Genomic DNA, 26,965 nt, shown 5'->3' on the forward strand with positions numbered 1-26,965 from the left:
GCTACTGGAGGGAAGAGCAAAATTCTTCAAGAAAGAGGCCACCTGACCAGGCAGTGGTGCAGTGAATAGAGCATGGCCTGGGACACAGAGGACCCAGGTTTGAGACTCCAAGGTTGCTGGCTTGAGCGTGGGCTCATGTGGTTTGAGCGTGGAATCATAGACATGACCCCATGGTTGCTGGCTTGAAGCAGAAGGTCCCTGGCTTGAGCCCAAGGTCTCTGGCTTGAGCAAGGGGTCACTTGCTCTGCTGGAACCCCCTGGTCAAGGCACATATGAGAAAGCAGTCAATGAACAACTAAGGTGCTGCAACAAAGAATTGATGCTTCTCATCTCTCTCCCTTCCTGCCTGTCTGTTCCTATCTGTCCCTCTGTCTCTCTTGCTAAAAAAAAAAAAGGCTGAGATTTGAATCAGTTTTGATGAGAGGCAGAGTATCAAATAGACTAATACTTCCTTCACTGGAGTTCAACAATGTTTTAAACATCTGTATGCCCAATCCTGGAGAAATAGAGGTAGTTGCTGACCGTTGGAGGGAGAAAGACATACAAAATGATGCCCTGTGGTAAGAGCAGTGTTCAAAGGTGTCCACAGTAAGCCTAGAGAAAGGACCCTGCTTCCATGTGAAGGGCTAAGGAAGACTTCCTGGGGAAGGCCAGGTCTGAGGGTCTCAGCAGGCCAGTGGGAGGGCGGGGCCTTCCAGGCAGCAAGTACAGCAGGGGCACAGGGGAAACACTTGAAGTGGGGAGATGTGAATGTGGAACTATAAGCAGTTTCTAAAGTAATCACTGCCACTCCACAACTCAGAAATGATCTGCGTGTATTTCTCAAGACTCCAAGGGAGGGTCCAGGAAGGTACAGGTCTTGGGAAGATTACAGTTTTAGATTAGTCAAAGAGGGAAGTGAGGCCTGAGATTGGAGGATGTGTCCACTGTGCCAAGTGGCTAACACTGAGATTCTGAGTTTGGGCCTGACCCCAGCAGGGAGGAGAAGTTGGGGTAGTAGAGCTTCCCTGGGGGAGTTCAAGGGCTTCAGTGTCAACTGGGACCAGGTGCAATGGGTGTTGGGGACAGGCACCTGGTCAGAGGAACCTTCCGGGAAGCTTTCAGGTTTTCAGCTTTTCAGGCTGCCCTGCTGCCCAGAAAAGGCTGCTTAGAACAAGGCTAGGAATAGCCTGTCCACCTAAGGGGTCAAAGGTAAAGTAGTATGGGTGTTGTAATTGACAATTTTGCTACAATCACATTCCCAGAATGCTTGGCAACTACTAGAGAGCAGGCTTACAGCTTCTTTCTCATAACACATCACAGAGATGGACAAGGGGCCACATCAAATTAATTCAACAAACTGCACTAAGCATCTACTTTGAGCAGAGTGCTGTGCCAGGAGCTGGGAAAACAGAAAGAGTTCAGTCATGGTCTCTGCCTTCAGAAGTCTCCAGTTAATTATTGTTCCTGAACTGAGTCAGGCTAAGTAAAAGCCAGCCAGAGTGTGGGAGACAGGCAGGGCTGGGGTGGGGAAAGGGCAAGAAAAAGAATTCTACACAGATGGCAGTATCAACAAATGAAGGCAGGAGATGAACACAGCATGTGCAGGGAAGCAGAGGCAGCTGGGGTGGCTGGTGGCATTTTTGGTGGGTGCCATGCAAAGTGGGGGGACAGCAGTGGGGGAAGCCTTGTGTGTTAGGCCTGGGCAGTAAGGGCCACTCCAGGATTTTAAACAGGAATTTTTGTTTTTTTTTCCACCAAGATCACTCCAGCTGGGGAGAAGTGATTATACCGGAATGAAAGGAGTCAGAGAGACCAGTGAGGAGGCTACCGTTGTGGCTCAGAGGTCCTGAGCTGGAGCAGTGGTATTAAGAACAGAGGGGAGCCCGACCAGGCGGTGGTGCAGTGGATAGAGCGTCGGACTGGGATGCGGAGAACCTAGGTTCGAGGCCCCGAGGTTGCCAGCTTGAGCGTGGGCTCCTTGGACCCAAGGTCGCTGGCTTGAGCAAGGGGTTACTCGGTCTGCTGAAGGCCCACGGTCAAGGCATATATGAGAGGGCAATCAATGAACAACTAAGGTGTCGCAACAAAAAACTGATGATTGATGCTTCTCATCTCTTTATCCCTGTCTGTCTGTCCCTGTCTATCCTTCTCTCTGTCTCTCTCTCTGGAAAAACAACAACAACAACAAAAAAAAAAAACAGAGGGGAGAGGCCAGGTTTGAGACATTCAAAAGATAGGATGATAGAAGTTAATACTTGATGGGCTCTAAGGGGAGAGGGGGGAGGGAGGGATTAACAAAACAGCTAAATTTCTAAATATTTAGGAGACCAGTGAATAGTGGTACTTTAACTGAGACAGGAACATAGGAGGTGGGCAGGTTGGAGGAGGGCAGTGGAGTCTAGGTCGGAATGTGCTGAACGGACAGCTGGATGCCTTTCTGAAAACTGTGGGAAATAGGCTTTGAACTCAAGCAGGTCTGTCTGACAGGGTAGGCAGGCATCCCCCTTCACCCATGACCAAGAACAGCTCTGGATTCTATACGAAAAGCCAAGGCTTTGGCTTTGGTGTGCTGGCTGGCCCTGCTTTGGCTCTAGTGACCCGAAAGACCAGAGAGGCCACAGGGCCTAGGCTATGGGGCTGGTGCGTTATCTCCTTTATTTGTATGGCGGTAACTGTGCGCCAGCCTTGCTAGAAGCCCTGCAGCTGGGGATCACACTGATAAATTCACTGTATTACTTTGCACAAATCAATATCCCAGCACTTACCAGGGGTTGATGTGACCGAAATTGGTTTCAGCCAATTCGAGAGGGTAATAAATGGCCATTTATCAAATCAATTCATTCTGCGGCACTTCTCTGGCTGCCCACCCTCATGGTACCCCTGGGGTGCCAGGGTCCACCCAGCCAGTCCCTAGCACACATCTGACACGAGCCTAGAGGACTCAGGGAGGCCTGGCCTATCCTCTAGATCTGCCTCCCATTCCTGCACCTCCTTCAGCCTTGAGGTCCGGAGGCACTGGCTGCAGCTGCCTACCACAGACTCTAACTCAGACAGTGCCTCAGGCATCACTGGGTGGGGGTAGCTGAATATTACCTGGCCACTACCAGTGTAATCCCCAGCCGCAGGGCTTTTAGCAAGGTGGGCACATAGTTACTGCCTTACAAATGGAGGCGATAACGTACCAACCCTACAGCCCAGGCTCTTAACAGCCTCTCTGTCTTTTCTGGGGTCACTGGGGCCACAGCACGGTAATACCACAGGACAAGAAGTAGGGCCTTCCTGATCTGAGGCAGAGTTTGGGGGACAGAACGGAACTTTGGATAGAAAAAAGCAATCAGGGAAGACATTCTGACAGCCCTTGGGAGGTGGGGAGCTGAATCATCTACTACTTGGGTCCATGACAGGGGGAGACAGATGGGTGGGGCAGCAGAGGTCTGTAGGGCGAGGGAAAGAGTACAGCCGGGGGCTGGAACTAAGGATCAGTCCCAGAAATAGTTATTGGCCTGACATAAAGAGCACAGTGCCCAACCCTAGATGGTAACTGTGTTAAGGACAGGGACTAAGTTTTACTCACTGCTGTCAGCATACATGGGAAAGAGCATGATCTCTACAGTCAGGCGGCCTGGATATGGCTCCCCATGACACAAGACAGGGGACTGATGCTCAAAGAAGCTCAGTGACTCATGTGAGTGGCACAACTGGCAAGTGCTGTCCTGCTATTCAAGCCCAGCTTGGTTGAATTCTTTCCATTTCAATGTTCTCCTCCCTCTCCCCCACTCCTACTTTTGGGAGCTTCTATCTTACAGGCTTAAGAAGTTGGCAAGCAGCAGCAGGTCGGAGGAGCAGGCAGCCTGCTGAGAAAGGGCCATGTAGGAAGCAGAGGGAAAACACTGTGATGGCAGTTCCAGTTCTGGTCCAAATGGCCCGGAGACTCCAGCAGAACTTTCGCAGATCTCTGCCCAAGTGATCTCTCTCTCTCCTGTGGGGTAGCCCTTCTCTTTGCAACCCGAGGGCTCCCAGGGTCTTCCCTCCCTCTACTTCAGACAGGACATTGGCACAGAAGTGAGAGGTTGTCACCTCCAAGGTAGTGGTTAAGGCACAATGTCTGTATCTAGACCCAAAAGGGCAGCTTGGTGTGGAGTGGGCCTGAGTAGCGGGGCCTTGTATATTCAAAAAAGCTCTCCTTGGCTCCTGTGTGGGCCAGCAAGCAGCCTCTGACCTCGAGCTGGTGAGGCAGCTCTAGTCATTGGGCAACTTTTATCTGTTGATGGGGTCAGGCCCCTGTTGAGGGGCTCAAGCTGCCACATGAGTCCCACTGCTGTATGTGAGGATAATCAGGCTGGGCTCGGTGTGTCACAGGGGCAACCACTTTCATTTTTCAATTACTCCTTCATTGTTTTCCTGGGACTAAAAATGCCAACCCAGGATATCCCAGAGAGGCACCACAATTTCATCCTGATGTCTCCTTTATCAGCGAGCAGAACCTGGTGCTGGTCTTGGCAGTTGCTGAACTACATGTGGTGAGACAGAATGTAGAAGAGGAGACAAGAGAGAAGAGGTAAGAACATGTGAGTGGCCCTGGCCGGTTGGCTCAGCGGTAGACCGTCGGCCTGGCGTGCGGGGGACCCGGGTTCGATTCCCGGCTAGGGCACATAGGAGAAGCGCCTATTTGCTTCTCCACCCCCACTCTCTCCTTCCTCTCTGTCTCTCTCTTCCCCTCCCGCAGCCAAGGCTCCATTGGAGCAAAGATGCCCCGGGCGCTGGGGATGGCTCCTTGGCCTCTGCCCCAGGCGCTACAGTGGCTCTGGTTGCGGCAGAGCGACCCCCCCCCCCCTCCAAGGGGCAGAGCATCGCCCCTGGTGGGCGTGCCAGGTGGATCCCGGTCGGGCGCATGCGGGAGTCTGTCTGACTGTCTCTCCCAGTTTCCAGCTTCATAAAAATACAAAAAAAAAAAAAAAAAAAAAAAGAACATGTGAGTGGACCTGACCAGGTGGTAGCGCAGTGGTTAGAACATTGACCTAAGATGCTGAGGATCCAGGTTTGAAACTCCGAGGTTGCCAGCTTGAGTGTGGGATCACAGACATAACCCCATGGTTGCTGGCTTGGGCCAATGTCACTGGCTTAAAGCCCAAGGTCACTGGCTTAAGCAAGGGTCACTGGCTTGGCAGGACGCCCCAGTCAAGGCATGTATAAGAAGCAATCAATGAACAACTAAAGTACTGCAACTGCGAGTTGATGCTTCTCATCCCTCTCTCTTCCTGTCTGTCTCTGTCTGACACACTCTCTCTCTCTCACTAAAAAAAAAAAAAAAAATCTTGTGGGTGGGCCTGATCAAGAAGCACCAGGCAGAGGTTTTTAACCCTGAGCTGAGCATCAGAATTGCCTGCAGGGCCTGCAAAAACATGGGTTGCTAGTCCCCGTCCCTAGTTTCTGATTTCATAAGTCTGGGGTGAGGCTTGAGATCTGCATTTCTTTTTTTCCCTTTTTATAATGTTCATATATTGACTTTAGGGAGAGAGAGGGATGGAGAGAGAAAAAACATCAATTTGTTGTTCTACTTATTTATGCATTCATGGTTGATTCTTGTATGTATCCTAACCAGGATCAAACCTACAACCTTGGCGTTTTGGGACGACACTCTAACCAACTGAGCTACCCAGTTAAGGCCGAGGTCTGCATTTTTAATAAGGTCCCAAAGGATGCTGAAGATAGTAGTTGAGAAACCATGTTTGAGAACCACTACCTTGGAGGATATCCCTTTCTCTAAGCCAGGCATGGTGCCTCTGCCCTTGCTGCAGCTGTGTGAGGGTGCACTCGAGTCAGAAAACAATGGTGAGGCCACAGGCTTTAGTAGAACCTCAGTCCTATATTTCTCTCCAGGGGGGTTGGCATGGGCAGGAGGGCTGTTAAATTAGGGGTTACATCTTCAGGCAATCTGGCTCCCAGGAATTAAAGTATAGGGCACAAGAACTTCTGGGGTAGAGAAGAAGGAACTCAAGAATTGTTCAGGATGTTTTCCCTAAGATTAAGCTATTGGCAGAAGACAGAAGTTCTAGTTCTGGCTCAGCTGCTATCTCATTAGTTATGGACAAGCTCCCATTCCTCTCTGGGTCTCAGTTTCCCCACCTAAAAAGTGGGGATGTGGGAAACACTGGACCAAATGTAGGATAGAGTTAAATTGTAAACACAGGAAAAGCAGCCTGGGGCAATTATTTACGTGCTCTGTCTCAGCTTCCTCATCTGTAAAATGGGGATTTAATGGTACCAACTTCACAGGGTTGCTATAAGGATTAAATGACAGAACATATGCAAAGAACTTATCACAATGTCTAGCACATAGAAAGTACTCAACAAATGTTATGTTGTAATATTATTAGCCACCTCTGCACAGTATGGCGACAGCAGGGTGTATACCTCATTACAGCAGACCAGGAGCTACCCTCCCCTTTTTGGCACTGGCTAGCACCTAATATACTCACCTGCACCCACTGCAGCGATGGCACTCTCCTGGCCAATGATGTGCTCCTTTAGCCGCTGCTCCAGGGGAAATCGGCGCCGCTCCTCAGCTTCACGCTTCCGCTGCTTCTCCTGGTACTGCAGGTAGAAAGCAAAGGTGGCTCAGGAGTGCACGGACCAATGGGGTCCCAGTTTTATTCTGTCCTGATCCAGGGGATAAAACACAGGCTTGGCTCTCCAAGGGTCAAAATGCAGAGCTCTGGCTCATGACCACAGTAGGACCAGCTTTCCCTCTGTCCTCCCATTCTACCTCTCACCACATCTCCTGACCTCAGGTGACCACTGCCAGGGGTTCTGGTTCAATAAGACTATGAGTAAAGTAATACTTGTTCCAAAGTCTGATAGAACACCCGAGTTCAAATGATCATTTACAAAATGTGCTCATCACCTGAAGCAAGTTACTCTACTTTAGTTTCATCTACAGCAGTGGTTCTCAACCTTTCTAATGCCGTGACCCCGCAATACAGTCCTCATGTTGCGGTGACCCCAAACCAAAAAATAATTTTGGTGGCTACTTCATAACTGTAATTTTGCTACAGTTATGATTCGGAATGTAAATACCTGATATACATTATGTATTTTCTGGTGGCTTTAGGCGACCCCGTAGGGGTCGCAACTCACAGGTTGAGAACCGCTGATCTTCAGTATTAATCAGGGATTAAACATGATGATGTATATAATGTGCCTAGCATCACAGCTGGCATGCAGTAGTAAGTGCTTAACAATTATAGGTTCCTTGGCCCTGGTTGGTTGGCTCAGTGGTAGAACATCAGCCTGGTGTGTGGAAGTCCCAGGTTCGACTCCTGGTCAGGGCACACAGGAGAAGCAACCATCTGCTTCTCCACCTCTAACCTTCTGCCTTCTCTCTCTCTTCCCCTCCCCCAGCCATGGCTCAATTGGTTCGAGTGCACTGGCCCCCCGTGCTGAGGATGGCTCCATGGAGCTTCAGCCTCAGGTGCTAAAAATAGCTTGGTTGAGAGCATGGCCCCAGATGGGTAGAGCGTTGACTCCAGATGGGAGTTGCCAGGTGGATCCTGGTTGGGGCACATGTAAGAGTCTGTCTATCTCCCCTAAGCTCACTTGGAAAAGAAAAAAATATATATAGGTTTCTTTCCCTTTCCACTTATCCTAGTGAAAACCTTTTTGGTTTTCAAACCGGAGCTATGAATACCCTTGACTTCAATGATACTGAATTTCAATTAAACACAACTATTGAGCAACTGCTATGTGGTGGACCCTACGCACACCACGATGGAGAGGTGGGACAGGGAGAAGAAAGGAAACTGTGCTCTGACCCCCTGGGAGGGTCTAGTGATGCTGAATGCCTGGCATGTGCTGGCCCTGGGCGTAGTCCATTTCAGTAAAGGCAGGAGCTCCTGAACTTGCTCACACTGTGAAGGAGAGGAGAACCAGGCCCTGCGCTCAGGGAACTCAAAGTCGAGCAGGAAAGGTGAGGCATGGTCTGTGCACAAATATTTCCCAGGCAGAATCAATCATTTTCCTCACAGCCCCAAAGCATGCATGCTACCTTCTAGCCCTGTACCTATTACTACCACCACCAACCCTCAAAACAAAAAAAACTCTAAGCTACTTGTAAAAAAGTTTGTGTCACGTTTATGAATCTGAATTCTAAATCAACAATGAGCTCCTTGAGACCAAGCACTATTTTTTTTTTTTTAGTGTATTGTGCACAAGTGGGTGGGGGGAGAGAGGCGGGTGGGAGAAAGAGGCGGGAGGGAGGGAGAGAAAGGCGGGAGGGAGAAAGAGGGAGAGATGAGAAGCATCAACTTGTAGTTGGCACTTTAGTTGCTCATTGATTGCTTCTCATATGTGCCTTGACCTGGGGGCTCTAGCCAAGCCAGTGACCCCTTGTTCAAGCCAGCGACCTTGAGCTTAAGCCAGAGACCTTTGGGCTCAAGCCAGTGACTATGAGATCATGTTAATAATCCCACACTCAAGCTGGTGAGCCTGTGCTCCAGCTGGATGAGACTGTGCTCCAGCTGGTGACCTCGGGGTTTTGAACCTGGGACCTCAGCATCCCAGGCTGAAGCTCTATCCACTGCACTACCACTGGTCAGGCAGAGGGCAGGCACTATTTTTTACTCACGGCTATTCCTAGCACAAATCCTGGAACAGTAGAGGCATCTGGTGAATGTTGGCAAAAATGAATTTGATGATAGATAATAGAATTCACAGCTAGACTGGGTGGTGTAGGAGTACAGAGAAGGGAAGGATACATAAAGTGAGGAACATTTTTGGGGGCTTTCTGGGACATGGGAGACCTGAAAAAGCTGGAGTATTGGGCTAGGTGGGAGGTGTGGGACTATCTGGAGACCAGGCAGGGAGGGGTGAGTGGGTGGGTCCCATGAGAAAGCATTTATAGAAGCTGGGGGGACAGGGGAAGGAAGCAGGTCTTGGAGTAGAGAATTCAGGAGGCTCTTTTCCCCTCAGACTCTTATAATGTTGGCAGAGTTCTAGAAAGCAGGCTGCTAAGGTAAGGCCCTGTCACAAAAGTTGTGGCTGCAGATTGCTCTTGTGGGCAGAGTGGATGAAAAATACCTGCTGCTTGGGCAGTGTTTTCCTGTTATAGTAGTGACCTTGACAGAAGTTAAAAAAAATAAATAGCAAACAATCCAATTTTGGTTGTTGCTATCAGTCTGTAACTGAAAGCTCCCATCAGTCCTGGGGTTTCATATGGAGCAATAATTCGGCGCCGATCCCAGAGGGGCAACACTTGCCGGTTGGAATCCAGAGTGTCACTGTGCAGCTCCCTCAGGCACCACATATATCACCTGGCTCTGACGACTCCAGCCATATATCTACCTCCTCCTCCTCCTCCCTGCCCACCCAGCTCCTCTCAGCACTGGGTCCACCAGGCCGGAAGGCTCTGACGGTGAGATGCGCAGACCGCTGGAATAGCCTGGCCACTTGCAGCCAGGCAGACAGGGAAGGAGCTCGAAGCAATGGGAGCTGGCCTCCAATGGTTTGATGGGTCTGTTTCCTCACTTCTCAGTGATGGGTATTCCTGCCTCTAAGCCTTCTACTCACACTGCTCCCTCACCAGAAAAATCTCCTCTACTCTCACCGACCTCTATGTACCTTGGTAATCTCAGCTTCAAAACTGTATTGTGTAAGGCTTTGTGCCTGCCCCAGGACCTGGGGAGCACTTATTTCACTGCTGGCTTATCTCTCTTTACTACATAGTTCATAAAGACCTCAGTGACAAAGACTATGTTTTAGTCATCTCCATAGCTCCAGCACCTAGCACAGTGCCTGGTTCACAGAACCAGTCAACACAATGTTGCCAACTGAATGAGGTAACTACTGTTTGTGGACTAGCTGATGTGTGCCAGGCACTGTACTCAGCATTTTACACATAGCTTCATATTTAATTCTTACAGTTGTCCCTATCTGAAGTTTGGCTCCTCTTTTGGCTTACAGTGTGTGTGTGTGTGTGGGGGGGTGTGTGTCATGTGGCACAAAGAAGCAGCTTTGCTTCGGACAGACCTGAATTCAAACCTCACCTCATCTGCAGCTAGCTGACCCTGGGGTAATTCACCTTGAATTTTAGTTTCCTCATCTCTACATGGGGACGGTACTCAGACCTACCTTGCTGCAGGATCCTTGTGGAATGCTGGCGGGAACTAAATGAGATAACGTATACAGAGCAGCTAACAGAGTCTGGCACATGGTGAATGTGTAGGGAGAAGTGTATGTGAGAGACTCAATGGAGAGCATAGCACCTGGCCCTTGGGAGGCCTTTGATAAATGCTACTTCTACTTTGCTGCATTTTGATAACTGATTATGTAACGCAGCACCTTTTTTTTTTTTTTTTTGTGGGAACCCTTTAAACTGATTTCATCTGTGTGGAGCTCCATACATAAAAAGAAGAATTGCTCTGGCTCAAGGAGAAGCCCGGAGCCAAGTCCACTTGGATGCCCCCGCTGTCCTGGAAGTGGCCCCTGACTTCTTCTCCTAGGAACCCAGCAGAGCACAGTCCCAACACCAACAGGGTTCTGGGGACACCTCAACTGTGGCTCATCTCTGCCTGTCAGTTTTCCTTATGTAGTACAGAATTCTGTCTCTAGGGGCTTTCGAGCATGGATCTGTGGGGCTTACAGAACATATCCTTTTCCTTTGCAGCAGGTCGAGCCTAACATGACCTTCTTCACCACTTTGTTGATTTGAGTACAGTCATCACGGCCTCCTGGTCTTCTCCAAGGAAACATCTGTACTTCCTGTAACTTTTCTTCAGTGTCATTATTTTAGCCTGTTTTAGAATTCCTGTTACTTATTTGGGCAAGGGAAAGGGTCCTCGACTCCTATGGAGGTGAGGGTGGAGAAGGGTTACACTTTGATTTGCTTGGTTTCTCAGGAGCTTTCTAGATGGTCCTGGGAAAGATTTAACCTATGGTCTAAATCTGAGCATGTCCTGATTCTCTACCAGACTGGAGCCCTAAATATTTATTCAGAAAAACTTCTGATAATGCATCAAAATTTTGGATAAAAATGTATAGGATACCGGAATCAAACCAGTTAGAAGGTTACTGCTTCATGCTCTTTTCCTAATGCTTAGCACAGACTTTGTACCAAAAAAAAAAAAAAAGAAAGAAAGAAAGAAAGAAAGAAAGAAAGAAAGAAAGAAAGAAAGGAAAATGTGTTGGTTGAATGATATTTTTAAGGCATGAGCTATGAGCCAGGCTTGTATAAAGCTAGCCAGTGGAAGAACCTAGGAAAGGAAAATACTTGGTCTGCATACAATCTTCTTGGGAAAGAGGAGAGAGAAGAACGGGAAAAGGCACTTGGGAAGGGCTCCATAAATGTGGGCTACTATCATTCTTGGCTCTGTGAGGAGATAGGGAGGAAGGCGACTGAGACTATACAGTCAAGGCTTGCTTTGACATGGTTCCACTAGAAAAGATAAGCAGATGACCCAGCTTACAGAAGCAGAGGGTACTGGGCTGAGAGGAACTAGGAAGAAGCCACCACCCAGGAGAGCAGGCGTGGGGAGTGATCTTCTTGTTAATAAAAGCCACATGCAATTAGCTTCAGAAGCCCTCACCTGGAGCCAGCAGCAACCAGCTCCCAATGCTGCATCTTGGCTGGATAATCATGGCCACTGGTTTCCATCATTCTTGATTTAATATGGCACCCCTCCTGGCTGTAAGTGCATTTACAGGAAAAGGCTGGGAGGCCAAGGCAAAGCCTAGTTGGGCTTGCTCAGAGGTGGGTAGCTGCAGTGGCTCTGCAGGGGAGGGTTACAGGGAGAAGGGCTATGTCAGGCACCATTATTGTTGGGAATCCCTCAGGAAACAGATCTGATAATGAACTGTATGTTCACTGAGAGGGTAGCTGGGGCAGGGCTGATAGGCATAATGAGACTGGGCAAGAATGAGACAGGTATGGTGGAGGGAAAAGAAGAGAGGTCAAACTGTAGTTTGCATCTCAAGAGAGTCAGGGCCGTAGAGCCCACTGGCTGCTCACAGACAGACTCAGACATGCCCCATCCTCCTGACTTCCTGACTCCAACCCCAACTCATGTCAAAGTCAGGGTTTCTACCAAGCCCTGAAGCTGAGGAGGACAGAGAAAGTGGGGTGGAAGGGTCAATAAAGGGGACCAGGGGGCAAGAGATGAGACTGGGGAAGGGGGCATGATGGAAGAGCCCTGAGTAGGGGAAACAATGACAAGAGAAGTCCTGGGGGATCCAACAAAGGAGCCAAGGGGATGCAGAGCAGACAGGAGAAGAGACTAGGGTATGAGAGAGGCACCCAAGGGACTTGAAAGTGTTTTGAACTAGCTCATAAAGTACATAGTCCTACAGAGGAAGGGTGGGCACACGGGCACACAGCAGGCATCAGTCCCATCAGACTTGGTGACCACTATGTCAGCATCCTGGATTCTATTCTCCTCTCTTACAGACCATCCTCCTGTTGCTGCCAGAGCAGTATTAACATGTCAATCAAATCACGTTATTCCTCTACAAATAGCTGGGTTGATCCAGAGATGAGACTGGTGAGAGAAGATTAAGAGGAGCAAGCAGTGGCTGCAGTGAAAAAATGAGTTGTGTTCTTCTGAGTGCATCAAATCAGGAGGCACCTGATGCTTCTGTATTCTATAACTGGTGACATTAACTTCGATCATTTGGTTAAGGTGGTCTGTGCCAGGTTTCTCCACTATCATTTTCCCCTTTGCAATTAATAAGTACCTTGTCAGGTGAGACTCTGAGACTATGCAAATATCCTGTTACTCCTCAAATTTCCATTCACTAGTTTTAGCATCCATTGGTGAGTCTTGCCTGATTTGGGACCAGCGATTCTAATCCACACAGCCCTAGGGAGTTCAGAACATTTCATTCCTCAATGTACTAATAAATTAAAGCAAGGTTCCACTGGTAGCAAGTAAGAGACAGAGCACTAACCCCTATAGACTGACCCTAGCACTTTCCATACTGCAGATAATAAGACCTGTTCTCTGCCATCAAGGAGTTCAGAGTTATTTAGGGAGATGAGCCTTAAAAACAAATTTCATATCTTTACTTTTGGCACAGGGCTACCTAATGAATTTATTGAAAATAAATACTAGAGGCCCTAGCAAGTTGGCTCAGCGGTAGAGCATTGGCCAGGTGTGTGGAAGTCCCAGGTTCGATTCCCGGCCAGGGCACACAGGAGAAGCACCTATCTGCTTCTCCACCCTTCCCCCTCTTCTTTCTCTCTATCTCTTTCTTCCCCTCCCGCAGGAAGCAATGTTTGCCTGGGCGCTAAGGAGACTCTATGGCCTCACCTCAGGCATTGGTATGGCTTCCAGTTGCAATGAAGCAATGCCCCAGATGGGCACAGCATCTCCCCCTAGTGGGCATGCTGGGTGGATCCTGGTCAGGCACATGAGGAAGTCTGTCTGTCTGCCTCCCCACTTCTCACTTCAGAAAAAAAAAATACTAGAAGATATTCTTGCCAGAAATGCATTATCTGAGTTGAATTATAAGGAAACATTAGACAAACCCAAATTGAAGGATAGCCTACAACAGTGGTTTTCAATCTTTTTACACTTGAGGACTAATGAAAATAGGATTATTTGGGGACCTCTAAGGCAGAAATCACCCTGAGCACAAGCAGATTCAACTAAGATCATTGGTTCTAAAATCTTCATACAACCATCAGGACGGTTATTAACTCTTTCGCAGACCGGCACAAAAATTGTGGCACACTGGTCCAAGGACTGGTGGCTGGAAAACACTGGTCCACTAAATAATCCATTTGTACTCGTTAGAAAGTCAAAGTAATAAAAGACCAAGGAACCATTCCAGATCAAAGACTTATACAGACATGACAACTGGAATCCAACTTGGGATCCAGAATTTTTTCTTATAAAAAGAATTATTGGGGCAACTGGTGAAATCTGAATATCTGTAGACTAGTTAGTATCAGCATAATGCTCTGATTTTGAGGAGTGCACTGAGGTTACATAAGACAATGTTCTTGATTTTTTTAATACAAGTATTTAGGAATAAAGGGACATCATGTGTATAACTTACACTCAAATGATTCACAAAAAGTATCTCTATATATTATTTATGCATATATAAATAATAAAGCAAGTATGATGTTAACGATTGGTACTCTGGATGAAGGGCTTATAGGAATTCATAGTGTAATTTTTTGAAATTATGCAAAAATAAAAGTAAAATAAATCAGGATAATGTTTACTCTTGGGGTATGGGGAGTGATGGGAAGGGAGTATGATGTGGGCTTCTGAGTGTTTATAATAGTCTATTATTGATGAGATATAGTTTTTGACACTACTGTGAGCTGTACATGTATATGTGTACCTTATACAAGTATATTTCAATAAAAAGTTTTTAAGAAGTTAAAAGCAGAAAAAAGATAATGCAAAAACCTGTCCCCATAAAGCACGGAGCACTGTGTATGGCCTACAGTAAATCTGTTATGAAGGTCAGACGATGTTTTCATCCCTGCAGCACCGAGGTGCTGGCACTCAGACTGAGCTGTACAGTGAGGAGCAGGCTGGGCAAAGAAGGGAAGCATTCTCTCTTTACCCTAAACCAGGAGATAACCCTCCTACCTTCCTGTGCACCTCACCCCTTCCCTCCCGGAAAGCTTCCTTCAGCTGTGACGGGAGCACCCAGGCTCACAGCCTTAAATGCAGGCCCCGGGGAGCACTGCATCCCCAGCTACCCCTGAAGCAAATGAAAAAATATAGATAGGGAATGTGCTTGTGATTCTGTCACTGCGATATGCAAATAAAATATATATGATAGGTCTAGCTGCCTAATATTCCTGCCAATTCGTTCTCTGGGTGTGATTAAAATGAGCAATAAATTTCTCGTGAGTCTCGGTGGAGTGAGGATCTGGGAGTGGAGACACGGGCTGGCACCAGCACATCCCCCTCAGCTGAATATTCATCATGGAATAGCTCCCCATATTTTTGTTTTATCTGCCATCATGTGTACAGAGATATATTTCTACGTTTCCTTCGTCACTTAGTTAAGACATGAAAATAGTCTAAGCTTTAAGTATTAAACTCTCCATCTAGTGAAATCCTTCAAAGTAAGATCACAGGCTATATTCTCTATGAAGCCTGCTCTGCTCATTCTGCCTGGAGGAGACCCATGCTTTCTTGGAGCCCCACAAACTCTGTGTAAACCCCTCCCCTAAGGCACAAGTCAGTCTGTGGGGATCAGAACCAGGGGCACCGCCTCTCCCCACCCTCTTCTCCCAGATGGCTGGCTCATGGAGTGGGAGCTGGGATTCATCCACCTCTGGATCTTCTAGGGGGCCCCAAGGTGGCTCCTCCACACAGAATGCTGAGAGAACGTAAACCAACCACGAGGAAATACTTATTTAGGCCAATTAAGGTGACAGAGATTTTAGATAAGCAACACCTATTAAAAGGCAGAATAAAATTAAAAATTAGGCTAACAAGTAATTTTAAAATAGAAAAATCATCAAGAAGTAACATGGAGTGAAAAAGAAAAGCAGATTACAAATAAGGAACTAGGATCATAACTCAAACACCTTGAGAGCCACATAGGAAATATAAATGTCTGACAGGCAAGCACATATAATAGGGAATGGAAAGGCCTGAGGCTAGAGTCCATGCTCCAACCTCCAAAGCATCAGTCACATTTTAAAAAATTCTGGGTTGGCAAGATAAAACATGGCTGCCTGTTTGAGATCCCTGATATATGCCGTAAGCTATCAACCAGGTTTTAAAAAGGCCATGTATATAAATATATGGGTATAGTCAAGAAAAGGTAAGTACAGTATCATAAGAGGAAAATCTCTGATTTCTATCTCAATAGTTACTCGAAACAACTTGATTTTCTGTAAATCATCTGCTTGCTTGCTTCAGCTTCAGTTTCCCATCTGTAAATGGCAATAGGAACTGCTTCATAGATTTGCTTTAGAATAAGAGTACTTGGCATAGTGCCTGGATATACTAGCTAAATGGTATTTACTATTATTATAATTAAAAATATTAATAGTGGTTATACATAGGCAGAGATTCAACTAGTTGACATCTCTTCCAGGAAGCCTTCCTTGATCTCCCAGGGAGGATCAGAAGCCACCTCTGTGTTTTCACAGTCCCAGAGCTTTCCTGGGACGATGACTCAGTGGTGTCACGGTTCACTCGCCTGTCTCCTTGTCAGACTGTGAGCTCCTTCAGTGTTTCACCATCTGTCTTCTTCCCACATAGCCCAGACCTGGCACAAAGATGTCATTTATAAATATGCACTAAATTATTTAATTCTCTTATTTTACTTTCCTAATTTCCTATGATGGGACAGATGACTTTTATAATTACAAATTTACTGTTATGAGCACATATTTGAATATAGAGCGGGAGGTGAAGGTGGAAGAGGCTGAGCTGGGCGGCAGAGGATGCTGGACAGATAGGAGTAAGATAAAACCATAGTGGTGTTAACCCGCCACACGTAGACAAAGAGCCCGGAGATGAAGTCTCGGGCTGAAGCCTTGGCACCCTCCAGGACTGAGTCACTACGTTATAAACACAGGGCCTTAACACAGGAGCAGCTGCTGCTCACTTTCCGGCACAGGAAGACAGAACCCAGGTCTAAAGCAGTGCTCTTCCCCAGAAACTGCCTCACAAATTTGAAGAGGTAGTTTTTGCAGCTTGGAGAAAAAAAACAGAGCACAAAGAATGGGGGACCATAGATGCTAAGCAACTGAGAGAAACCAATACTGCTGATACCCAGGGAGAGTGGAGGGGTAGTTCAGCTGGTTAGCACCTGATGGATGGCACAGCAACCGGGTAGAGATAGATGCTGAGCAGACAGTTGGACATTGCAGATATAGGAAGTCTAGAGTGGATAAAGGGATCAAGTACAGAGAAGGATGAAGAGAAACAGTCTTCCAGTTGAGAGCTGGCTCTAAGGGATTGTCCAGCCTCTCCGGGCAGCCCCTTGCACTGTACAATGACAGCTCTGTGAGGGAGCTCCTCCTCATAGCCGCCACCCAATAAGCTTGGCTCTGTCCTAACTTTGCAACTGAATGAATCTCCTCCCCTCCCACTCATAGCCATTCCTGTGCTTACGTGCTGTCTCTCCTCTCTGGGCCAGATGAACTTATTGCCTTCAGTCTTTTCTCAGGGCTCAGTTCCTCTCGTCCCCTTACTGTCCTCCTCAGCACAGATTCTAAGAGCTCAGTCTACTCAGAAGATAATGTCTGCATTGGCCTCCGTGTTCCAGAGGGTCTGATTAGCAGAGGAATGTAACTGCTATTTCTTAACTCAAGACACAAGCCTTGTGGCTAACATCAAGCCAGTTCTTGAGCAGCCAATTTGTTAAGGGTCCCTCAGCAGCACTAACCCCTCCACCTATGCTGCCACTAAGAGGCCTGTTCTCTTGCTTTACAGGACTAGACCAGAGCCTGCCCTATGTCACGTCACCTGACAAACCATTTGTACTCTTGGCCAAGTGCAGTGCTTGCTCTCAGGGGACAATAATTAGGCCTGCAAGGGGAAATGATGACTGGGATGCAGTCCCCAAGGCTATGTGAAACATGCTTAGGGATTTCCTCAAGGCACATGGGAAAGCTGACGTGACTCTCAGGGCTGCTCCCAGGGGTGGGAGATCTGAAAGAAAGAAGGGAAACGTTTGCTTTGGGGAATTTTTGCTCTTTGCTGATCCCAAGTGCCCCTTGGAATGTGCTGTGAAAGCCAGTCCATCTTCCTAACTGCTCCCCTTCTCTGGAGGAAACATCGCAAGATGGTTACTAAGGATCCCAAAGAGACAAACTGTGGTTAATGCTAGTTACCAAATATTTCCAGTTCTCCCCCTTCTAGTCACAGGTAGGTTCACTCTTGGTTTCCCTGTGATTGGGCAGGAACATGGGTTAGTATATCCAGTGGGTTGTGAGTGGAAGTAGAGGGTCCTACTTCCAGGCTAAGCATTACTGTAGATGCAAGATCTTCCAGAAAATTCTTTCCCTCTGGCAACAACCAGCAACATTCTATAGAGTGGCTGCTCTGCCCTTGAGTCCCTGAGTACCTGTTAATGAGCAGGGCCCCCCACCCCCATGACCCACAATGAACATGCAGCATGAGGCAAAAATAAATGTTGGTTGTTTTAGACAACTGAAATTTGGGGTTGTTGCAACAGCATAATATGTTTATCTTGTCTGAGACACAGACAATTGTATATTGAATGAAACCTTAGAAACTATTTACTCCAATGTTTTCATTTCACAGAAGTAAACTGAGCTTTAGTGAGAGAATGTGCAAGCCCAAGGTCACCAAGTAAGGAAGTACTCGAGCTAGGATCACAACACACATTCTGTCTGTCTCAGTCCAGTGACCTAGTGCTCTTACTCAAAACACAGAGAATATTTGCCACTAGGTGGGACCTGCTACACTGAATCATCTCATGGCACTTCAGCCAATTTGTCAACAAGAGACTCCATGATGCTGGAAAAAGCGTAAGAAACCAGGTCTTCCAGGTCATCCTGCCACTAAACTTACTTTGTTCTAGTCTATTAGTTTCCGTTTAGATGTTAACTTACTCTAGGATCCAAGGCAAGCCATATCATACCCCTGGGCTTCAGTTTCCCTAGAGGTAGAATGAGTCATTTGATTTCAGAGACTTAAAATGTTTGCTCCACAGCAGAGTCTCCAAGGCGGCTACTCAGTAGAAAAGAGACAGGCCAGGGAAGGAATAGGTCCACTGCTCCTTCAACCAGAACAGCTCTATTTTCCTGATTTATTTAGTTTGGCTTTGGTATGACTTCCCATCATTGGACTTGCTGATTTCTGTGGTCCCTGCCAGCCCTGAGATTAGGGATTGGAGTTCTTGGATTCTGCCAAGTAGCCGCGTTACAGTTCGGTGGCTGGGAGGAGCAGGAGGCAGCTCTGTTCAGAAGTTTGAGTGAGAATATCAAATTAAGATGAAGAGTTCTGGGGGGCTCAGACCATATACCAGGTTCTCTGGAGTGCATGTGGACAGGGGAATGGTTCTAAAGCAGTGGTGATAGGAAAGGATTGGCTGATGAGGCTACAGAATCCATGAGGCCTGGGGAAAATAGTACCTGGGCTAAAAATTTTGTCTCACTAGCCCCCCTCTATGAAGAGGAGCTAGACAACCCATCACCTTAAAAATTAAATTTGAAGGTTAATCCTCAGAAGCAAAAAGTGGCCCAGGCTTCTTCCTGGTCACGACAGGAACAGTTTCCTATTCTTGATGAGACTTGGGGTTGGATTTGTTTTAAACAGACAATAATCACCTAAGGGGAAGTGTGAAGCCTGACATAATTTAATGAGTGAAATATTAAAAGCCTCATAGGATGCCCACAGGCCTTCTCCTTTCTGAGCTTTACCTTGGCCTCAGAAGTCCTTAGAAGCTTCATCACTTCCCCTTCTCGGGCATAATCCATGGGTGTGTGCCCCATTTCATTCCTCTGTAGGGGGTTGGCTCCTGGCAGGAGGAAGAGAAAGAGAGGTTGTCAGATGCTCTGTGAGCAATCAGTGGGACCTCAGCCTTCCCTCAGAGGTGGCATGGACCCTGATTTTAGTGTTAGGAATGCCCAAGAAATGTAGAGCAACTAAAACCTAAGAGACTGTAGAATGGTGGGAAAAATATGTCAAGCTATTCTGAGAGGAGAGTTCTTAGTCCTCTCTGACAGAAGTTAGCGTACTGGGGCTACCAAACATGCATGCACACATGTGCAGAAATGTACTACACACACGACCACACACATAGATGTGTTACACACACACAGGTGTACTCTACACAAATACACAAGCTGAATATGTTAACAAATGTACCAAACACATAAATTACTATACCCCAACACCAATGCATGTTATTAAAATACTTCTGTTATCCAATTCATGTGCATACAGATGAATATTCATTCATAAAAATCATATAAAAGGGTTCCATCTAAAGCACAGAATGTCCCAAATAACAATAAAAAGACCCCTTTTGTTTTGCTCTCTGACCCACGCTCTCTCAATGCTTCTTTCTGACATTTCCTGCCTGTGAGAGTCAGCTGGTCCTCTGGAAGGGCGTGGTCACCCCCCCCCCCCCCCCCACCTAGCTGTGCCAGTCGTTGTTCCAGGCTCTTACTACTTACTGTGGAGTGTGTGCATGTGGGCAGGCTTTCCTCCCGTCATTAGTTCCTGTGATTTGATGACAAAAAACTTTATGTATGACAAAAAGGAGGGGCCTTTTTTTATGGGGCCATGTATCTACCTTCTCCCTTTTAAGTGCCAGCAGCTGACGAGCCCGTATGAAGTGTTTACTGTGTGCAAAGGCATGGCAGTGATGGAGGAAAGGCTACTCTGACCCCCATACTGTCAGAGTCTCTTTTCCAAAGCCCAGGTCTGAGCACCTCACTGTCCTCTTTTTTTTTTTTAATTTTTTTCCATTTATTTATTTTGTGACAGAGACAAAGTGAGTCAGAGAGAGGGACAGACAGGAAGGGAGAGAGATGAGAAGCATCAATTCTTCTTTGAGGAACCTTAGTTGTTTGTTGATTGCTTTCTCATATGTGCTTTGACCAGGGGGCTACAGCAGACTGAGTGACCCCTTGCTCGAGCCAGTGACCTTGTGTTCAAGTTGGTGAGCTTTGCGTAAGCCAGATGAGCCTGCGCTCAAGCTGGCGACCTTGGGGTCTCGAACCTGGGTCCTCTGCATCCCAGTCCAATGCTCTATCCACTGCGCCACTACCCAGTCAGGCCTCACCGTCCTCTTAAAAACATGTCCATTTTAGTCAATTTGGCAAACCTTAAATGAGTGGGGTTTGAGACACAGCAAAATCAGACCTGGCCCTGCTCCAAAGGCACCCTCTCAAGGCAGGAAGAGAGAAACATGAGAAAGCTATGCCTTGAACACAGTTCTTGATATTCAAGAACTATGTGTTAAATGGAACATTCCTTGATCTTTCTTGCTAGGGAAGTGTTGTCTAGAAATAAAGAAGGGTTAAGACTCAGTCTCTGCCATAACGATGTAACTGGCTAGCTGGGGACACCAAATTCATATGCAAGGCTGTGTCAGTGGGTCCAGCATTGTTTGTTGATGGGCAATAAAAGTCAGCATTTCTCAATCCCAGACTGTGGAAACATTTATATCATAATAGAAAACCATTCCTATAGAAGCTCTCTGCTTCTTAAAGGCCTGTAGGCTTATCAGCAATAGCAAGCATTTACATGTGGCTGTCTGCCTGGGCTCTAGAGGGAGAGGTGTGGGAGGAGGAGGGGAGAGAGGCAGAGAGAAGGAAGTAGGATCCAGGCCAAGGAAACTTATTATTAATAATAAAAATCATGCTTTTATACACAATCCTATTTTCTAATAGGAATTTGCTATAAAATATTAATGTATATAAATTTATGTTAATTCACATACTTTTTTATTTGTATTTTTCTGAAGTTGGAAACGGGGAGGCAGACAGACTCCCACATGCGCCCGACCGACCAGGATCCACCCGGCATGCCCACCAGGGGGCGATGCTCTGCCCATCTGGGGCGTTGCTCTGTTGCAACCAGAGCCATTCTAGCGCCTGAGGCAGAGGCCATGGAGCCATCCTCAGCACCTGGGCCAACTTTGCTCCAATGGAGTCTTGGCTGCGGGAGGGGAAGAGAGAGACAGAGAGGAAGGAGAGGGGGAGGGGTGGAGAAGCAGATGGGCACTTCTCCTGTGTGCCCTGGCTGGGAATCAAACCCGGGACTCCTGCATGCCAAGCCAACACTTTACCACTGAGCCAACCGGCCAGGGCCCACATACCTTTTAAAGTACACAATTCAATGGTTTTAAATATATTAGCAATGTCATAGGGCCATTATCACTATCTAATTCATTTTCATTATCTCAAAAAGAAACCCCATGCCTGACCAGGCGGTGGAACAGTAGATAGAGCCAGCCTGGGATGCTGAGGACCCAGGTTCAAAACCGTATGGTTGCTGGCTTAAGCGCGGGCTCATCCAGCTTGAGTGTGGGGTCATTGGCTTGAGCCTAAAGGTCACTGGCTTGAAGCCCAAGGTCCCTGGCTTGAGTCCAAGGTCTCTGGCTTGAGCAAGGGGTCGCTTGCTTTGCTGGAGCCTCCGGGTCAAGGCACATATAAGAAAGCAATCAATGAATTACTAAGGAGACTAAGGTGCCACAATAAAGAATTGATGCTTCTCATCTCTCTCCCTTCCTGTCTGTTTGTCCCCGTCTGAACTAAAAAAAAAAAGAAACCCCATAACTGTTATCAGAGACTACCCCCTGCCACTACCCCTAACCCCAGCAGCCATGGTCTGCTTTCATCTCTATAGATTTGCCTATATTTGACATTTCATATTAATGGAATCATACAATATGTGGCCATTTGTGTCCGGCTTCTTTCAGTTAGCATAATGTTTTCAAGGTTTATCCATGTTGTAGCATCCATGAATGTAGTATGTATATCATTACTTTTTATGGCAGAATAATATTCCATTGTGTGGATATACCAAATTTTGTTCATTCATTCATCAGCTGATGGGCATGTGGGTTGTTTCCCCCTTCTAGCTATTAAGGAAAGCTGCTATGAACATCTGTGTACAAGTCTTTATGTGGATGCATGTTTCCATGTCTTTTGGATATATATCTAGAAGTGGTGATGACAGCCAGTGCTTATTTACTAAGCACTTACTCTATGCTAGGCACTGTGCTCTGTATATTAAGATTATATCAATTAATTCTAACAACCAACCTGAAGGCTAGAAATTGAAATTCCCATTCTAGAGACATAGAAACTGGGTGCAGTGAACTAAGTAAAGTAGCTGAAAGTTCAAAACTGGTTATTTCCTTGGACCAGGAGTCAAACCTACCCCAGATTTCCTTCACTCCAATTCTCCACAGTCCCATCAGGGTAGCCATGACACAGCCCGGCTGAAAAATCCTTCAGTGGCTTTTCATTGCTTACAGGATCAAGTATACCTTTCCTAGTAAGGAGGGTGTCTTTGGCAGCCTCAAGGGCAGCTCTGTCACTAACTAGATATGGGCTGAAGTGAAGAGGTGATCAGGGAGAGACCTCTAGAAGGGAAAGAAAAGAGGAATACAGAGAAGAAGAGAAATGGATAAGGAAGAAAGAAAAAGATGGGAAAGAGAAGGGGAGAGGGAAGAGAAAGACCAGGTGAGAGAGGAAGACAGTGGGAGCATGGAGGGTGAGATTAACTGCTTCAAACAAGTGCTGTCAGTGATCTATATTTGCTTACAGAATGAATAATGTGTGCCATAAACATTGGCCACTGAGTAATTTCTAGTAGGAGTCATGTCACTTCTCATAAAGAATGGGATGGGGACAGGTAGGACATCTCTGTAGCTAGACCAGCCAGCACAAGGATGCCTTTTAAAGTAGCGCTGGACTTGTCTCCATCTCAGAAGGCTCTCTTCAGGCCCCACCTCAGCCACCTCTGCGGGACGAAGCCAGTAGAGTTCCCCAAGGTTCTGGAGCCTCAGGGTAGTGCATCAACTCCCACCTTAGAAAGGCTGAGGCAGGGGCACCATGGCTAATGTCCTCTAATATTAGCCCCCCACCCCCACACCCTTGCTCTGATGCTCTGACTTGACTAATTGCTGTAATAATTGATAGAACCTGACTTCTACAACGGATCGATTTCACCTTCACGACCAACAGCCACAAACTATTACACTCCAATAAATAAACACATTGGGCCTCACCAGCCTGACCTCTCTGGGGGCATCAGGATAGCCCATGCCCTGGCCTGACCTCCCCTTGCCTCCCACCCAGGGCCCCTCCAGGCCAAGCAGCTGGTCTAGAGGGTCAGGCCTCTGGGAGCAAGAGAGAGGGCTGTACGGAGGTGGGGAGTGTTAATCGCAGGCCATTTGTCACCTCCCACTGGCTGTCTGGGGCTAGGGCCAACACCTGGAGCACCCCAGGCATTATAGTGCAGGACCCCTTCCCCTCCTCTCCCTGCTCCAGATTAGTATGTCCCAGCTTATACTATTTGATAAATAGCAGACTGGTTTCCTGGCAGCACTGCTGCGGCTGTGCCTGCCTGCTACAGCTGTGGAAGGTCACTCATTGGGGAAATATGTTTCTGTCAGTGGTATTGAAAAAAGTTTAGTGGAGTGACAGGCCTCAATTTTTCAAATTTTATTAACTCCATCCTCTTAACCATTTGTCTTGAATTCCTTCAGATTCTGGGGGATCTGTCAATAGGGCTTGGGCCAGGAGGGTAGGGTGGGGGTGGGTGGTCACGGGCTGGTCCTGGTTGCTAGGGTGGCTGGCTTGGGTCTTGTCACCCAGGATAGGGTAAGGAAGTGAAGATGGTGCTGGCGAGAAAGAAGGCCTGGCCCACCAGGGCCCAGAAAGGCCACTGCTCCTCTTTGGCCTAGCACCTGCCTTGGATTTGACACAATCATTGACTTTCTGAGAGAAAAAAAGACCTTCATAATGAGTTCTCCCAACTCCCTAAGAAATGACTCTCCTCTGCTATGTCCAAAACAGGTGGTCACTCTGGCTTCCCAGAACGTGCCCAGAATCCAGTCTCAAGCTCATGGCCCTTCACAGGGTTTCCCCCACTAAAGTAGGGGCACATTCTTTTCATATGATTCCCAACCTCTCTCTCCAATGCCACTCCCACCAAGGTCTTCCTGCAAGTAAATACCTGTTCATCTTTTAAGACCCAGTTCAGGCTTCTTCTCTGGGAAAGCTTCATTGTCTCCCTCCCATCCCAGGTTTGGTACCATCCTTTGTGCTCCCAAGAACCCTTCTTTTACCTTACTGCACTAATCATGCTGCGTTACAGGTCTGTCTCCAACCGAGACTTAGAGCTCTTACAAGTTAGAGATCATGTCTGATCCACTGCTATATCTTTGTCACCCAGCACAGGGCCTGGCACATAACAGGTATTCAATAACATTTACCAAACCAATGGACTTCTTATAGGTGTTATCTTCTGAGGCCACACAACATGGCTATTCTTTCTGCTCTGCAAGAGCCTTCAGATAGCAAGTGTGTGACCAAGCCCCCTTACTTCCTACAAGTCAAGTCCGCAGTATCTTTATTGGTCCTAGCTACCTCTCTGCCAGGGTGGCAGATCAGGTCAGGTCAGGCCCTAACATTATCGATGCTCTGTGGGTGGGAAGTGGTTGAGAGGCTCACTTGCCTATCTTGGGGAAAGTGATGAAATTAGGGTGTGTGGGAGGGTAGGATTCAGGCTGGTAGGAACAGCTTATCACTGAGGGTGGGGCAGGGGAGAGGTTTGTTACTTCCTCCTACCTTGACACTATTCCATCCAGCCCCTCTGTCTACCTCTGTGAACATCAAAGAAGATAATGTGTATAAAAGGGCTTTAAAAAGAAAAAACAAATAGTAACTGCCCTATACAAATATGCTAGGCTATTATTATCAATAACATTGACATGCTCACCCTCTACAACTTTGTCAGTTCCTCACCCATTCTGTACCCCCACCCAACAGTTCTATCAGCCATTCTGGCCTCCCAGTGATTCAGGTCTCTCATCACTGAAGTTTCCAGACTCACCCTTCCCTACATGCAGTGGGGTCCCAATCCTGTAAATGAGCACTGGGCAGAGAGCCGGCGGTGGTGGGGGTCACTACTCCCTGGCTGTATCATTTGCGGTACTTGCTTCATGTCTATGGTGGCAATGACTGCTGCCCTTCCTACCTCTAGGGGTTTTGTCTGGATTGGATAAAAAGCTCAAAAATGAGCCTGACCAGGCGGTGGCACAGTGGACAGAGCTCAGACTGGGACGTGGAGGACCCAGGTGTAAAACCCTGAGGTTGCCAGTTTGAGCGCGGGCTCATCTGGTTTGAGCAAGGCTCACCAGCTTGAGCCCAAGGTCGCTGGCTCAAGCAAGGGATCACTTGGTCTGCTGTAGCTCCCGGTCAAGGCACATATGAGAAAGCAATCAATGAACTATTAAAGTGCCACAACGAAGAATTGATGCTTCTCATCTCTCTCCCTTCCTGTCTGTCTCTATCTGTCCCTCTCTCTGTCTCTGTCACACACACACACAAAAAGCTCAAAAATGATTGAAATAAGACTTGTATGGGCTGTTCAATGTTCTTTGTAACAACTTTTACATTCACTCTCCATTTCTGACTGCTAGCCTTTTTTTTTTCTATTTAAGTGAGAGGAGGGGAGATAGAGAGACAAACTCTTGCATGTGCCCCGACCGGTATCCACCTGGTGACCCCCGTCTGGGGCCAATGCTTTGCCCATCTGGGGCCCATTCTCACAACCAAGCTATTTTCAGTGCCTGAGGCGGAGGCTCTACAGAGCCATCCTTAGTACACGGGGCCTAACATGCTTGAATCAATTGAGCCATGGCTTTGGGAGAAGAGATGAGAGAGAAAGAAAGAGAATGGGGAAACGGAGGGGGAGGGGAGGAGAAGTAGATGATCACTTCTCCTGTGTGCCCTGACTGGAAATCAAACCTGAGACTTGCACATGCTGGGTCGATGCTCTACCACTGAGCCAACCATCCAGGGACTGACTGCTAGCTCTTTTACCACCTTCATCCTGATTTTCCCTATTTCAACAGTCTACTTATCATCTCCAATTAGAAGTTTTTGTTGAATATAAGGGAACTCTTTCCCATGATGAGAGATGTGTGTGGAGTGAGTGTTCTTTTTGGTTGTGAGCTCTCATCAAGGAAACAGAGAGAGAGAGAGAGACAATGACCCACTCATCAGATAAGCCATGCACCTGCCCTGTCCCCACACTGTTGTTTGGGACACTCCTCAAGCCTGGAACCCTACCTCTTGTCTTCCTGATTACCTAATTCTTCAGGGGCCCTTCTCTGAGAAGCCTCCCTTGCCCTCCAACTCTCAGTATTCTCCATCTGTCCTTGGGCTCTTGTTGTCCTCCCTGCTCCCTCCCTTTCCTGGGAGTCCATCCCTGTTAGTCTGTATGAGGCTGCTCAGGTCAGAGATGAACTCATTTTCCTCTGTGCTCCTGGAACCTGAAAGTGAGGGAGC

The 26,965-nt window shown here is 47.3% G+C and overlaps 1 protein-coding gene across 1 annotated transcript in view; it reads right to left on the reverse strand.

Moving 5' to 3' along the window:
• Positions 1–26,965, reverse strand: part of CLPB (ClpB family mitochondrial disaggregase) — a 183,775-nt gene that overhangs the window by 27,362 nt on the left and 129,448 nt on the right. Inside the window, exons 6-7 of the mRNA XM_066367494.1 lie at positions 19,349–19,446; positions 6,462–6,576 (exon numbers count right to left, since the gene is read on the reverse strand). Of these exons, the coding sequence (XP_066223591.1) occupies positions 6,462–6,576; positions 19,349–19,446 (213 nt within the window). The remainder of the gene's footprint in view (positions 1–6,461; positions 6,577–19,348; positions 19,447–26,965) is intronic.

Source organism: Saccopteryx leptura, chromosome 1 (assembly GCF_036850995.1).
Source record: "Saccopteryx leptura isolate mSacLep1 chromosome 1, mSacLep1_pri_phased_curated, whole genome shotgun sequence".
In the NCBI taxonomy this organism is placed as follows: Eukaryota; Metazoa; Chordata; class Mammalia; order Chiroptera; family Emballonuridae; genus Saccopteryx; species Saccopteryx leptura.